The sequence below is a fragment of the Numenius arquata genome, chromosome 13, assembly GCF_964106895.1.
Source record: "Numenius arquata chromosome 13, bNumArq3.hap1.1, whole genome shotgun sequence".
In the NCBI taxonomy this organism is placed as follows: Eukaryota; Metazoa; Chordata; class Aves; order Charadriiformes; family Scolopacidae; genus Numenius; species Numenius arquata.
In genome coordinates this window covers 19,418,178-19,433,535 of record NC_133588.1, presented here as the reverse complement: position 1 = coordinate 19,433,535, position 15,358 = coordinate 19,418,178, and the positions used below count along the sequence as shown (strand labels likewise).

Below are 15,358 nucleotides of genomic sequence, written 5' to 3'. Positions count from 1 at the left end.
TGCTGCTTTCATTTTGTATTTTCTAAGCACAAGCAGGAATACCACACTGAAGGCTCCCAAGAAACTCAATGGTTTTCAGTATTAATATCGAGTACTTGACAGAACTGGATATTAGTTGAATTGAGTGAACCAGACTGATATATAATTAAAGTTTAAAAAAGTAGAAGTGCTACTCTTTTATATGATTTGAGGGAAAAAACAGTATTGCTCAGGTTTGCAGTACTTTTGCCTTCAGGAATATTTAGTTAAAATGGCAAATTTCTGTGGCAACAGTGGCTTGGTTGCCATAGTGCTCTATCTTGTTAATTTGCTTTGAAAAAATTATGACTCAAGTTTCTTTAAATAAAATTTCAGATTTGGTTTTGACTTGTCTGTTTATAGGTGAGCTCAAGTTCAATATCAAACGTCTGGTGCCAGGAGAAAGTTCTTACCAGTATGTATAAGCAAATGAGTGTAATTCCCAGGGTGTTGAATTAAGGTGCAGTGGCAGGTTAAAATGTAGCAAATGCTATATTTAGATTTTTTCAAGGTGTAATTTTATCTGTTAACTCGTACAGTCAGCAATTCTAATTTTCTTTACAAATACATTTTTGTGCCTTTTTCTGTGTTGCTTGTTTAGGCAGTGATCCAGCTCCCAATAAAGTCAATGACAGTTTCAGCAGACTTCAGTAGGCTTCAGATAAAGGAAAAGCTTTATTTGAGGCTGAAAGGTCAGCTTGAGAAAGGCCATTGCGTGAGACAGGTTGCAACGAGGCCACTCAAGCACGTGGCATCCTTACGTCTGACCCGAAGTTACTACCTCAGGAGTTGCTAAGCGGACAAATCCTGCCAGGAGTACATTCCTTAAGTCAGACCGCCAACCTGTGTGTTAGTATGAATGGAGAAGTGTGAGACTATGAAAGAAACTTAATTAGTTTCACTGTATGTTGAATTTGATGTCATTACTGGATGCTGTTTAGAGATATAGTCCAATTCTCTCCCAGAACCCAGCCCTTGTGTCAGATTCAGCTATCACATGACCCTGCAGCAAGTCAGGCTGTAGTCAGATCTGACAAAATAATGATTTTTCAGGCGGAGTTGTGATCCAGCTTCCTGTGATTGTTAGATCAAATGTAGGGACAGGGGACAAATGTGGCATGGGGAAGGGGACTGCTACTTCTTGCATCTGCCCTCGGGTGGTTCGAATGACTGACACCTGAACCTGGATCCTTAGGCTGCATGTTTCTGGATGTGGTATACCAAGGATGGGAAAGCCAGTGCTTCCTGCTTCTCCTGTCATGTATCTTAGCAAACTTTTGGAGTTATGATATCACTTATTGGATGCTTATGGGAGAATTATGGTTCTAAGACTGAAGGAAGGGGAGATGCATTTGGGGGGATTACCAAAATATTAACAAAGTTCTTTATTTCTGCTCATATTGCATACCTCCCATTGCTCACAGGGACTTGAAATAAGCTTGGGTTTACTATTTTGTGATCTTCTATGCCTTGATTTAATTTTAGATTCTGTGATGATCATAATATTAAGGCAAAATGACTGTTGTTACTGATTATCTTAGCTATACCAAATTTCTTAGCAAAGTGTTAAGAATGGTCTGAGAATAACTACAATTACAATATACTGAAGATGCTGACACCATCACAGAAACAATTGCATTTGTTCTACTTCATCAATTCCCAAAATCTGTTGACAAAGACAGAAGTAAATGACTTTGTGTGGCCCTTGCAAAACAGACATATTTCAGAAGTCTGATCTGAATTTTAGACATTTGTTACCCCAAAATTAATCAAGTATAATAGAAGATGCACAATCTTACATACTGGGAGTAACTCAAGTTAGTTAATACAGAAGTACCTGGATTATTCAGTGGTAACAGAGAATATTTGCACTGTGAGTATTTCCATACACAGAACTGGAGGCAGATGTCTGCAAAACTGATAAGAAAAACTGATTTCTTGGGAGGGAGTACAGGGAGGTGTCCCACAGACCATAAAATTTGCTTGAGGCTTTTAGCACTTAGCATTCTACTTTGAAAAGAGCAGCAGCCAACTCAACTCTGGGAGCATCTGTGTTGCTGAAAGAATTCTAGTTAACTGAAGCTTGGATAATTGTGGTTCTGCAGCATCTGGACTCCTAACAGCATTGTGTCACCCTTTCTCTCTGAAAATCCAACACTGTCTAGAAAAACTGAAAAATTTAGGAGGCAAAAGATGACAGTTGTATGCATCACTTAATACTTGGTGTAGCTCTGACAGTTTGGGATGATGAGGTCTTTCACTGACATTAAGAAACAGCTGGAATGTATCCAGGAGGTAGAAGAACAGCAGTTTCTAATTTTTCGTGCCCTTTGATAAAAGGAGACTAATTCTGTGACTAACTTAAAGTTTTCTATCTGACTTTCCTTACACTGGTACTGTACTATTTGGGGTTTCCTCTGTTCCCATGGAACATTACTTTTTTTTTTCCTCTCCCCTTGTTTGTTTGGGTAATTGGCTGTGGCTAATTTGGTGCAAGATACACAGCTTCTGCTTCCACAAGCTGCAAGCAGATGCCCATCAGTTACCGCTGCCTTCACTGCAGGTGCTACGATGGATTACTTTACACTAATTGATATTCATTAAAGGTGTGGGACTCCTCATGCTTTGTAAACATTTCTTGTTATGGGGACACACAAAGAACAGAATCATCAAATAAGTCTGATGTTCCTAAAAAAGCAAGTTAAAAATCAGAATAATATTTTTAATAAATAAGTAATCCTTTTCCAAAAAGTTGACTAGTAACAAACACAATTTAAATGCAAAGAAACGTAGTTCACTAGAAGTTGTCCTGAAATGGAAAGACTTAGTCTAGTGATACACATTAGAAAATAGCCATAGATCCAAACCCTCTGGAAACTTGGGAATGACCATCACGCAAAGGAAGGTCGCTCCTTTGAATGAACTGACTTTCTGGTCCATTTTAGAGATTACAGATGGAGCCGGAACTTGCCTCTGCACAAAAAGCACAACAGTGTAGCTAACCAGCTTTTCGAAAGGAAACCAATACAGAAAAACCCATGAGACTGGAAAAAATAGGTTTCCTCTAGGTCTGTTAAAGCAATTGCATTTTCCTAGTTTAGTTACAGCAAATTCCAGTCTTTGATCTTCCTGTATAATCTAAAACAAACATTCAAATGCTAGGAAAGCAAACAAGCTGCAAGAAAAGTCAATGAACAGAGGTAAACACAATGAACAAGTGTAGGAAAAATGCCATTCCAAGTCTCCAACTTCATTTAACCTCTGCTGTCCCGGCAGAGGCTCAGCAGCATGTCTGTATGTGAAGTTGATGGGTTAAACTGAAGATCCAGTTTAAATTAATGTAATTGGACTGCTTTAAGGCCTATCTAGTTGCTGTAATTGGATCTGAACTCCACATACATGATCTTTACCGGATGCTGCTTACAAACCGGTTAAAGTGAAATACATATTCAGTTAAGGTTCTGTACCACTGTAAAAGTGAGTTTAAACTTTTTGGGGACAGCTTACAAGTGCAGGAAGGTCTTCTGGCTTGGTATGAAGTGCTTACGTGTAGAAAAATAATTATATTCCTTTCCTCTCTCTCCTCCTTCCACCTTCTTCCCCTCCAAGAGATGAACAGGCTGAGTTAACTCCTGAATTGCTGCATTTAATAATGCACTATATTAACATGAAATGAAACAAAATGATGGTTTGCATTACTATGTTACTGGTCACAACCTGGCTGAAATGTTACTAGAATTCAAATGTAATGCAAGTAGCAGTATAAGTGGAACATTAGAGGTATAAACGTTCTCTGCCTCACAGCCATGCAAACTGGCACTATTCTGTCCCAGTCAGTCCAGTTTCATCAGTACACTGTAGTTTCCTCAGGGTGAGAAGAAACATGAGACCCCCACTCTTACAGGCAGTGTAGAGCAACATGCTTCAATAGTGTCTTTACAGAATGGTCACTTTTGCATGCACAAGGAATTCAGAGAGGCAAACAGCCAATCTGAGGTGTAAGATAACATCTCATTTTTTTCAGGCTTATCTCGGCTCTTTTTTCCTGAAATGCTCCCATTTTTATCTTTCTGACCTTTGAACGCCACCAAAAGCACCATCTGGTGACAAGGTACCTTCCAGACTTTTCCCCTGATGCTTATATTTGGGTTAATTTACACTCATCATGAAATTTATCATTATAAATGATCATATCAACTCTATCACTGAAACCACCTAAAAATCTGTTTGCAGATAATGGGAGAAAATCCTAAGTTGAACCTTAACACCTTAACTATAGCTATTAAATTTAAAAAGTTAAGATAGAGTGCAGTTTACCAGGCAGAGGATATCTCCATTCTATCAGTGAAAAGAGGAACAAAAAAAATTTGTAACGGATTTATTGAGTTTATTTTGTAAGATTGATTTTTATCTGATAAAGGAATTTCAATGACTGTGCATGTAGACCAGCACAGGGATTTCAATTACACTCACCCATACCTTTAAAAATAGTTATTGTCAAAGCTAAATGCTCTTATCTGTTGCATTTTGACTGAATTGGCCTTAAAATTGTTTTGAGCGTTGTGGTAAGAAACGGAAAAATAGAAACAGCCAGCCACTAGATGGCATTTTTAGTCTAGCTTTTACAGCTGTGCAGCTACAGTCACTGTCCTAAATATAAAGCCTCATATTCTCTCAATCATGACAACTGTCATCCTATTACGAGTTAAGCTAAGTCTTGCTGGAGTAGTTAGATTCAACTGCTATTTTTCCTTCAACATAGTCGATAGAAGAGAAGGATAGCACATGTTCTAGAATTTGAATGACCTTGATATAGTTCACAGTCCTTGGGTTTGATTATCCTCATCTCATGGATAACAAGATAAAATAACGTTGGCAAAAGAAATAAAGGAGTTCTCGCTATAAAGCTCTCAAGTTAACTGTATTTCAACCCATATATTAACAAGTCAAGAATCTGTATAAGGAATGCAAATTAATATGGTTCCTTGTACCCCAGAATATTATTACTAGGAGAATTTTGATAAATGAGAAGGAATCCTCACTGAAGCAATTCATGCTACCCCTTCTGAAAAATAACATTTTTCCCCAAGAAAATACTTAAAATTACTAGTTTTATTGTTATTATTTTTGCTATGTTTTTCTAGTGGACTATATTTTCAGTTACAGGGAAAAGACAGTACAGCAAATTTTAATCTACTGAATACTGCACCTTCATCAGGCTGATTGCATTATTCATTGAATATACAATAAAATTCACTATTTCGTATAATATTTGACAGTAGTGGTAAAACTAGATGATGTTTAATCCAACAAATGAAAAAAAAACAACAAAAACAAACCATGGAAATAAGACAAAATTTATTTCTGAAGGAAGGTGTAGTTCAGTTTCTCCCAAGAACCGAACACGTTGGGGGATTCAGCATTTAAAGCTCTTTACAATAGCTAAGCTTTTACAATAACCTTGTGAGCTAAACATTATCCTTCTGTTGTCCGTGGGTAAACCACCCTTAAAGAAGCTTAAGTGCTGTGTTCAAGGTCACAGAATGGACATATTCTGTGGATAAGATTTTCATTTTACTAGACTGAGTGGTTGTAACTGGGGAAAAACTGGACAGTCTTGCTACGCAAGCTCTCTTTACCTTTTGTGAGGCGCTCAGTGAGCAGTAACCTACTTACGTGCCCAGAATGAGAGAAAACACTGAAAATAATGGTCAGTGACCTGCTCTGTGAACGTGTGTACTAATACAGCAGTACTTTAGTAGCTTAAGTTATGTATGGTAAGTAATACTGGTTAAATTTTAATCAAGAAAGTACTTTAATTTACCCCTAATGACATGAATTTAGGCTATCAAACCTGTGATGTTCTTTTGAAAGGCTTTTCACATTTAAAAATTAGTCTCTTCATGTAGGTTTTAATTTTTTAAGAGGTACATAAGATTTGTGACAACAATTTGATTGGGCAAGAAGCCATTCATGGTGCACAAAAGATGTCAGAATTTCCTGAGTCAAAGGATTAAGCTGAAGTAGAAACTGTTAGTCCTAGATGATGGGAATAACTATAATATAGACTAAAAAGTTTTTAAACTAGGCAAGGCTTAACTTGAAGTCCAGAAACTTAGGAGGGATAACTCTTCGTTGTACTTAGATTATTCTACTATAGCATAACCAAGGTTTCCATCGATCTGAAGGTAAACAATCAAATAATTCCTCAATCTAAAGTAGAAGCATCAGTTGAAGATATCAAACAGTATTTCTGTTAATGAAAGTCCAAGAAAAACAGTGGTGTAATTAGGGAGAGGTAGGTCTATTAAAAAAAAAAAAAGAGACAAGGATGCACACTTGATTGTAAAGTCTTATTTATTTAATTTGTTAAGAAATTAAGATACATTAAATAGATTTTCTGCAATATCAGTTTGCATTACTAGCAAAATTACATTCATAATAGCTAAAAACATTGCATTTTTTAATGATTTTCCATCTCCTTTAGCATCTGCCATGTAAGAATCTCACATCTAAAGCAATGCTGAATTAGCCCTCACAACATCCCTGTGAGGTAGGTCAGTATTACCCTCCTTTTATATAAGAGGAAACTGAGGAACAGGAAGTTTTAGGTCAGTGTTGCAGGAAAACTGTAGAAGAGTTAGGTCTGGATTCTAGTCTTCCATTCCTTTTACTGTGCTTCACATCTAGTGTCTTTCTCCCAGTCTGAAAAGGGGGAACAGCCCATAGTAGCGGTTCTTCCCCTTTTCCCCCCCTGCTTTCCTTTACATTGTACATCTTTGATGATTCCTCCCTCCAAGATGATGAGAATTGATAAACATCTGTATAGTCCAGATAGAAACTGCTGAAGTAGAACATTTGAAGCCCAGAATTAAAAGTAACTGAAAATAGGCTGTGGGCAGTTACAGATAACGTGACTGTATTTAGTACCGGAGACACAAGCCTGCAGTTTGTCACTAAGCAGAAGCAGGATTACTAATACATGGCTTTAACTTTCTTCTGAAGAAGTAAAAGGACTCGGGCCTGATGAAACCTGGTACCTGCAGGGAGTATATCCCCGACAGCCTGCCACGGCAAGGGGATGTTTGTGCAGCAATGCAGTCAGTGCAGTCAAGGTCTGCCCATCTTAGGTCCATACAAAAACAGTAGCTGCTTTCTTCAGGGCAGACAATAAAGGAGGTCGTATTGCAGAGCAAATCACTTAACTGAGGTAGAATCTGAACAATCGAGAACCACAACACACATACCTGAATTGCTATAGATGGTTTGGGTTTTTTTTTCCCCACAAAATTCACAAGGGCATCACAGTTGTGTGCTGCATGGGCTAAAAGAACAGATGTCTGCACAACACTGTGCAACAAAATGGCCTGCTCTTAGACACAGCATTTCACAGCATTTTCATTGCTATTTTAAATTAGTTATAAAATATAACTTCAGAACAGTAAAATATATATGTAATTTTCATACTAGTGCTCCTCAGGTGCACAGTATGTGTCAACAGACAGCAAGAATACAGTGAAAGCAATCTTTAAATCAGACAAGAGATCAGTAAGGAAAATTTAAGTCCAATTTTTGCAGAATTCTTGACTACTGTTTCAACATGTATTAAATGAGACTATTAGAAGTTGTGGCCATCAGTACTAGTAGATCACTACATAATTTCCCATTTTATATTAAGTGGGATTTTAATTTCATCTTAATTTTTAGAGTTTCAGATTTTGGAGAACACTCCCATTCACTCAGCTATCCCTTATATTAGAAGTGCTAGTTAAAAAGATCCCATTTCTCAAAAGAATGAGCAATTCAAATAAAATATAAAATCCAAAAGATTGTTCCCCTCAAAGTAGAGTGTTCATGGAAATGGCTATCTTGTGTGTTCTATGAGTGATATGAAGACCAGCTTTCCTGTGTATAGTATCTCAGATGTGGAAGCTCTTGGATATCTCAGGGCCAGTATCAGTTTTCTTCAGGCCTTGAAGGAAGCTCGAACTACCCTCCCCTTAAGAGGCTGAGGGGGGCGAAAATTATTCACCATTTGGATCCTCTGGTCTTCCTCACTGGTGAAGAGCAGCATGCGGAACTTCTCCAGCTGTAAATTCAAGTGACAAAATAAATATTGATTGCCCTCCTAAGCAGTAACGTTTTTAAGAGAGGACCAGAGGAAAGTATTCAGTACATTTTACTCTGTTAATAGACTGGGTTCAAGCAAGGATCTTGTAGAGTAGCAACAGAAAAAACAGGAGCCCTGATTATTGAACAGGCTCATTATTCACAGGATAATGGTCTTTTAACAGCCCCACTGCAAATCAAAACAGCCACTACCTGTTTATCCAGTGTTGAATCCCACAAGAACTGGGAGAGTATCAGAAGTTTACCTGTTTCTCAGAAATTCTGATGGGTTCTTTCAGCACTATCCATGTTACGCTCTCATTCAGGGGTGGTGTTGTCAAAGAACCAAGGTATGTCCAATAATCTAGGCTCAAAGGCAGGAGACATTTGGGGTTGAAGCTTCTAAATGGAGCTTTTGTTCCCTGGGGGGAAAAGAATTGATACTTGAAATTGATCTTTTTACTCTTAAGTGCAGGTTAAAGAACTCTTTTTGAAACATAAAAAATGCTAAAGTAATATTAAAAAGTAGGGGAAAAGTCTATAAAGGTTTGGCTGCCTGATAACAACAGTTATCTGAAAGCAGCATGGCAACTTGCAGACCGTCCATCACTCAGCTGAGGGATAACTATTTCTTTCCTGCAAGTGGAAGAGATCACTTAGACATCAGATTATTGTTTAGTGTGTATGCAGCCTACATACTGCCTGCATTTTCTCTCCTTCACAAGCATATGCAGAGGAGCAAGTAGTAATATGCCCACTCAAGTATTAGATATAGTTTATTTTGCATATTGGAACTTATGTATGCTGTAGAATGCATTACCCTCGTGTAAATCCAGAAAGGATAACATTTGTAGTGGTCCAATCAGTCCACACTTAAAGTGCGGCAGATACCGATCTTCATCTGGTTGAAGACCACCTTCAGGTACCACTGCAAAAACAGTCAGCTGTGGCTTGTTCAAGGCCAGGCTCAATAGGAAAGGGTTATTTTGCTGAGTGTAAGAGCCTGAAGGGTTATGGAGCTTGTGATGTTAGATTCTCTGGGAAAGGTAGAACCTCTGAATGACCAGTGGGGTCAGCACTGCCATAGGAGGGGAAGAGGAGAATACAACTACAGGGATCTTCTAATGATGGGAGGATTTGTGGTGGGTGATTTTCCAGTTTTTTGCCTCAAACATGTACATAAGCTTGGTTTTTAAAGGCTATCCCAGAAACAATTAGATTTAAATAGCATAAGCCTTACTTTAAATTTTACCATGTACAAAGCATCAGTGAGTCTGTTCATTTTGGCATGTTCTTTCCCAATCTAAAAGAATGGAATAGAAAGGTTAGATAAGAGTTACTGTAATTGTGCTTTGATTAGGTGTTGTTTTCTTATCTGAATCTCAACATTCCTACTTTAGTAAGTTTAACAGCAATTTGCAATGAGTTACCGCTACCAATAAGTCATCTGTTTTCCTTAAGCATTTCTTAAATACGTGGCTTGGTTCTCAAACACTTGACAGCATAATGCTTTTCATCATGTAAACATGCTATTTTTGTGATTCTTACCTCCAAGAAAACACCAACTACTGCCAGGCCATCTGGAGCTGCTGCTGCTTCTCCAAATGTTGCATATTTTCTGGCATTCCAGTGAACTAAGTGGAGCTTTAAAGAAAAATAACAAATAAGAATTAAACAAATTAGTGATGGAAGCTGTGAACATAGGTTGTCTCATGTGAACAGGCACTAATGGTCATTTATAACAGAATGTAGGTTTTGCTCCAAAGGCATCTTTGGAAAGATGAGAAAGTTCAGTCTTTTGGACCCATCCATAAGCATGGACAGACACTAAGCAGAGTTTCTGTATATCAGTCTTAATTTGAAATAAATCAGGCATTAACCTGTGACCCGCCTTCAGCACCTTCACTCAACAGCATTTGCATGAATCAATCCCATCATTACCTCACATGGAAAGGGTTTGCCATCAATTGTATGTTCTGATCCCTGGCTGTGCTTTGTCCCCCAGTGAAAGTGAAACTGCTTCAGCCGAAAAGGATTCTCAAAAGGGCCACCACTGATTGCTAGGCAGGGGGAAAAAAAAAAAAAGGAGGAAAAAGCTTAAGGATTCTAACTTTATAGCTTCCTGTTAGTAAAAAAATAACCACTGTTGGCACAGTAGTGGAAAACAAGCCAGCAGCGTCTCCCAGTTGCCAATATCAAAGATATGCATCATCCAGACATTTAGAAGGGTTGGAGTCTTTATGGAAAGCACCCAAATTCCTGTAAAAATTTAAATTAAAAGCATTGAGTGGCTACTTGCACAGAATTTTGTAGCTTTTTTGAATGAGTATATTTGACATAAAATGTGGTAGCTTTGTTACGGTTATGCCCTTCTTGTTAAAACACAATAAATTCAAGTTGAATATTAAAAAAAAAAAAAAATCACAATTTGAAACTCATGTACCTAAAGTATTTTTGATGGTGCTACTTGAGATTTTGTGCAAGAGTATAGGTACCCTGAGCATCAGGTAGACAATTCAGCTAAGTACTTCCTCTTTAGAGTGTCTTTCCTTCATGTGGAGGTTATCTATATTGTTTCCTTTAAATACCTGAGCCCCTAAAAGAAGTAATACAATAGCTCGCACTTTACATGACACCATTCAGAATCTCAAATCACCTCATAAAGGTGAGGAAATGCCACAGAGAAGCTTCATACATCATTTAGAAATAACACTTAAGAATAGGCAAATGTTTAAGATGCCACCTATAGAAGATACTTTATCAACAGCATCAGTGATCCTCCTGTAATTTTATATGGCACTAAATCAAATAAGTTTTGTCCAACAGACATGAAGAGCTGATCAAAGTCTTATATTAAGAAAATTAAAATTACATTTAGTAGCTATAAAGCACTTGTCCTCAGTGTAGCCCATAACATTTTATTAAAAAAATTTAAAGCTGGGGCTTGCACAGTGCTACCTCATGTGCATAGTTCCAGCTGGCCTTTATGCAGGAAACTGGCCTTACCAAAGCAAAGATTTGAGTATTAATTAAGAATATAAGTACCTCCTAGTATGTTTTTTTCTGAACTTAGCAATGGCATGCATCACCTGCCTCAAACATTATTTTAAGAGATCTAGCTGTGATGGGGTACTGTCAAAATTCTGTTCTGCCATTTAGGCAGAGCTGTGAGTCACTAGATCTACTTCAACACAACTAAAAACACTTTAAACTGTTTTCCACTCCTAGCAGTCTTCTGCCTCGGAAGCGTGATTAAAGAAAGGCATGTGCTTAGTGTAGAAAGGGCAGAAGTCTTCATTCCTGCATGTGCCCAGAGTCTCTCTCTCTAAATGATGTTCTTAAACTTCTAAAGCTGGATAAAGTTCACTTATGTAGATATAGTTCAGCTTCAAATGGCACGGAAGTCATTCGCAAGCTAAGATAATACTTCCAGATATATTTTACAAATTCTCTTTGCGGAGTGACATGCTTAATGGATCTGTGTAGTAAGATCTTGGAAAATGCAAGTCTTCTCTTCAAATTCAGTAAAGATGCTTGAAAACCTGACCATTCATTTGGGCAGTTTCTTAGCTTCATTCCATATGAGAAATTTTTTAAAACAAAGTGGCTGGAATTTTAACCCCCAGCCCTTATTTCAAAGGGGCACCAGCACAGACAAGTCACTTGATGGAAAAAGTGACTTGTTTTGAGTATCTAAGATACCCTGTTTAGCTCTAGTCAATAAGCACTTGAAGATGTGCTTATTGAATGGAAGATGAAATCAGCTGATAGGTTTAAAAAAAATTGTTGAGTAGTTGTTTTTCTAAGTGCACTATTTCCATTTATCAGCTACTTCATCATTGAATGCTCTTTCCCTACCCCCAGATGTAAAAGCAAGGTCTACTAAGGAAGTAGAATTAACAGAAGTAATCAATCACTTAAAGCATTTATATTCCCTGCCAAGAGCTGAGACAAGAATAATATACAACTGCAGATAGTCCAACATCCACAAGCTGCTGCCAACTCAGGATTAGTTGAAGATTTTATAGTTTCTGAACAAACTGAAGTGCTCTGAGGCAGGGAGGAAAGCAGAAAACGATGCAAGGTGACAGTGACTGGTCCAGATACAGGTTGGTGTAGCGGACCATGGTTATGACTAGGCTGTACACCTGATCTCCGAGTGTCCTCTTCTCTTCCCCATCCCCGTGGATGGAAGCCGGGCAGTGAGCCAGGCCGAGCTGGCGTGTGTGTTGGCATCTCTCATTTGGATGACCGCAGAAAGAGGGCAGAGAGGAACGTACATAACTACTGTGCATGCTGGATGTGGTCTAGGAGTGCTGGAGAGATGCATTTCCCTGTCTAGCAAAAGTGATAATCCTCATTTAAAACAGAAGCACTAAACCCCAAACTTCTGATTTTCCTGATGCAAGAGCTTTTCCTAATGCAGAAACAGCGTTCTGCTGTGCAATATTGCATTGCTAGAGACTCCAGTGAATACAAGAAATATGAGGCACAAGAAGACAAAAAAAATATAAAGGGCTCTGTTTATATGCCTTGTTCTAAACTGAAATTATACATTGTAAAATATACTATACAGGATGCACTTAATTGTTTCCCTCACTAAGTCACAAAGCGGTATTCCGAGTTAGTTTGCTGTGTGTGAGTCTCACCTGTCTTGTCATCAGCATCTTCAAACTCCACCATCACCGAGTGGCCGTTGTTGGAGATGTTGAGAGATGTACATGATTCGTAGGAGATGATAAGCGGCTTCAGATTAGGGTCATACACTGCTCTTGCAGAAACAATATCAATAGGTGACTGGCGGTTCCCCTGGGCAATAGGATAAGATTTGTGCCACTCTGAAGGTCCTTCAAAAGGAAAGAAAGGAAAGCGCCATTAGTTTCTTCCTACTATGCACAAAATAGGTTTTCATGAGGCTTGAAGTAAAGCTTGCTGAGCGGGAGTGACTTAAAAGTTTGATATCCGAGACATTCACTTAAATTCTAAGCTGGTGTGTTTTTATTAGCACAAACAGCCTGCGACAAGATGGGGGGATTCAGGTATCTTGTACAAAACACTGAGGAAATCACAGCGCATCCACAGACGGCTGCACCTTCAATTACTTGTGCCACTAATTTTCTGTGGAATTTATAATTATGTTACTATGGTCTCTGAAGACCTTCCGAGGTGGGTGCCGGTGTAAACACCATTGCATGCACACCTACACCCCCCCCCCCCAAAGAAATTCTTCCTGAGAAAGATAGCGTAAAGCTCTGGTGATTCACATGAGATGCGGATGACTCAATCTCTTAGCTACTGACTATGCAGTTATTTTTAAAACTATTTTATGACTGCAGTAAATCTTTGAGGCAGCTTCATTCTTCACTCATGCCCATTACGGTATCTCTGTACTCCGAGTGAAGGGTACAGTCTGAAAATTTACATTTTTGGACTTCCTGACCCCAATAGAGTGCGGAGAAAGACCAATTTAATAACACTGCTCTCTGCTGCCAGAGCTGGAACATTCTTATGCTGTTTGAGATAAGGTTATCTGTATCAAAGACTTACTCATACCACTTCTTTTTCTACTTTGGTATGGTAATGCAAGAAGCAATTAAATTCTTCTACTGCTTATGTTCAGAAAGTATTAACAGTAACAATTTTACTTGAAGATTTGCCAAGAAGCACATTTTTAATTGCAGCATTCTCACTTTCTTTCACAAGTGGAAGCTTTTTTAAATCAAGCACAGGTATTAACCCTCCTTGAATTTATGTAACAAAAGCAGTGTTCTATTATACTCTTACTTGCCTGTGACATTTTCTGAAGAGCTAAACTTAAAAAATATCTTCTCTCAGCCTGCCTTTAAAGCAGATTTAGGATTTAAATGCTGTTACACAAGCTTCGGCAATATAGTATCTCTTATGAGGTTGGTAAGAGCATACCATGAGTTTACTACAACTACCTATATGCCAAACACGTAACACTACCTCCTAGCACTAACCAGCCTCACTTAAAAACTAAATAAACATCCAAACTTGCTTTTGGACTTGTAGAAACTGAAATAATTACTGGTAAGAGAGGGGCTGGCTCCTGAAGGTTATGCAGAAGACCCTTGTTGGACACTCAGCAGGTAAAATAACTGCTGTCAGTAGAGAGACTCCTGAAGGTTAAGCAAAAGATTGTCTTGTTGGACAAGGGCAGTCCCTCAGGCATCCTTTCCATACAGAAGACGGGTGCTAGAAAACACTATTGTAGGAATCTTTCAGCAGCTTCACTCTGTGTGACACATGCTCTTGTAGGTGGGAAGCAAAGGAGGATGACTAAATTAAAAACTGTCAAACCAGAAAGCATGAGTTGTTCTGTAAGAGATCTCTGATACTGATCTATACAATTTATTGAGATTCTAGAAATACATAACATACACTTTATTTTATTCACTCTATGGAAGCCTAGATATCACATTTCAACAGCTGCATAGGAGCAGAAGATCTATTACTGCTCTACTAAATCTTCTTTACTTAAAAGAAATGCTTTTGGAGAGAGAGAGACACAGTTAATCTTTTTCATAACGGCTTTTTGGAAAGGGACCCATCTGTAATGTCTGCAGCCTGAAAAAAAAAAACCCCAGTGCTGCTTCCTCAGTTTTGGAGCATCGATTCCAATAGCGAAAGGCAGCAGGCATAAGTTTAGGCATCTTTTGGTGCTGCTTTCTGGGTGCTATTTATTATCAATAAACTAATTAATTAGCTGCTGTACATACTGGATGCTGGCAGACATAGAAATGCGGGCAGCTCTGCAGGGCTCAGGCACAGGTTCTGGAGAGAAAGCTAGAGAGATACAGCACGGAACTGCCGGTACCTACCGTCATCCCGCCCGTAGCCCCAGCTGCGGTGGCCGGTCATCCCCGGGGGCTGCCCCTGCGCTGCTCCGGCTCCCACTGCCGGCTCGGGCGCTGCCGCTTACCTGCCTTTATAGCGGCTCTCCGTGGGGCAGGATCGGCCCCTTAAAGATACAGAGCAGCCACGGCGGGTCCCGCAGGACCCTGCTCCTGCTCCCAACTTTTCTGCTCCCGACTTTCCTACTCCTGCTCCCTCTGTTTCCTAACACGAGAAGGAAAATGTAAAACTGAAGTAAATGAAGTCCCAGGACTTAGGGAGGCATCAAGACTGTCCACACGGCACGGGCATCAAATTGAGGGAAAAGTAGTAGTATTTTCCCGTTCTACACCGCAAGGAAGGAGAGCCGTAACCT

The 15,358-nt window shown here is 38.9% G+C and overlaps 1 protein-coding gene across 1 annotated transcript; it reads right to left on the bottom strand.

Annotated features, from left to right (window-relative positions):
* Positions 1–7,984: 7,984 nt before the first annotated feature.
* Positions 7,985–15,009, bottom strand: CA7 (carbonic anhydrase 7). The gene is made up of 7 exons (XM_074157916.1): positions 14,970–15,009; positions 12,777–12,974; positions 10,069–10,187; positions 9,676–9,771; positions 9,368–9,430; positions 8,394–8,549; positions 7,985–8,107 (listed from the first exon to the last, which is right to left on the bottom strand). The coding sequence occupies exons 1-7, from the start codon at positions 15,007–15,009 to the stop codon at positions 7,985–7,987; spliced, it is 795 nt and encodes a 264-aa protein (XP_074014017.1).
* Positions 15,010–15,358: the final 349 nt, after the last annotated feature.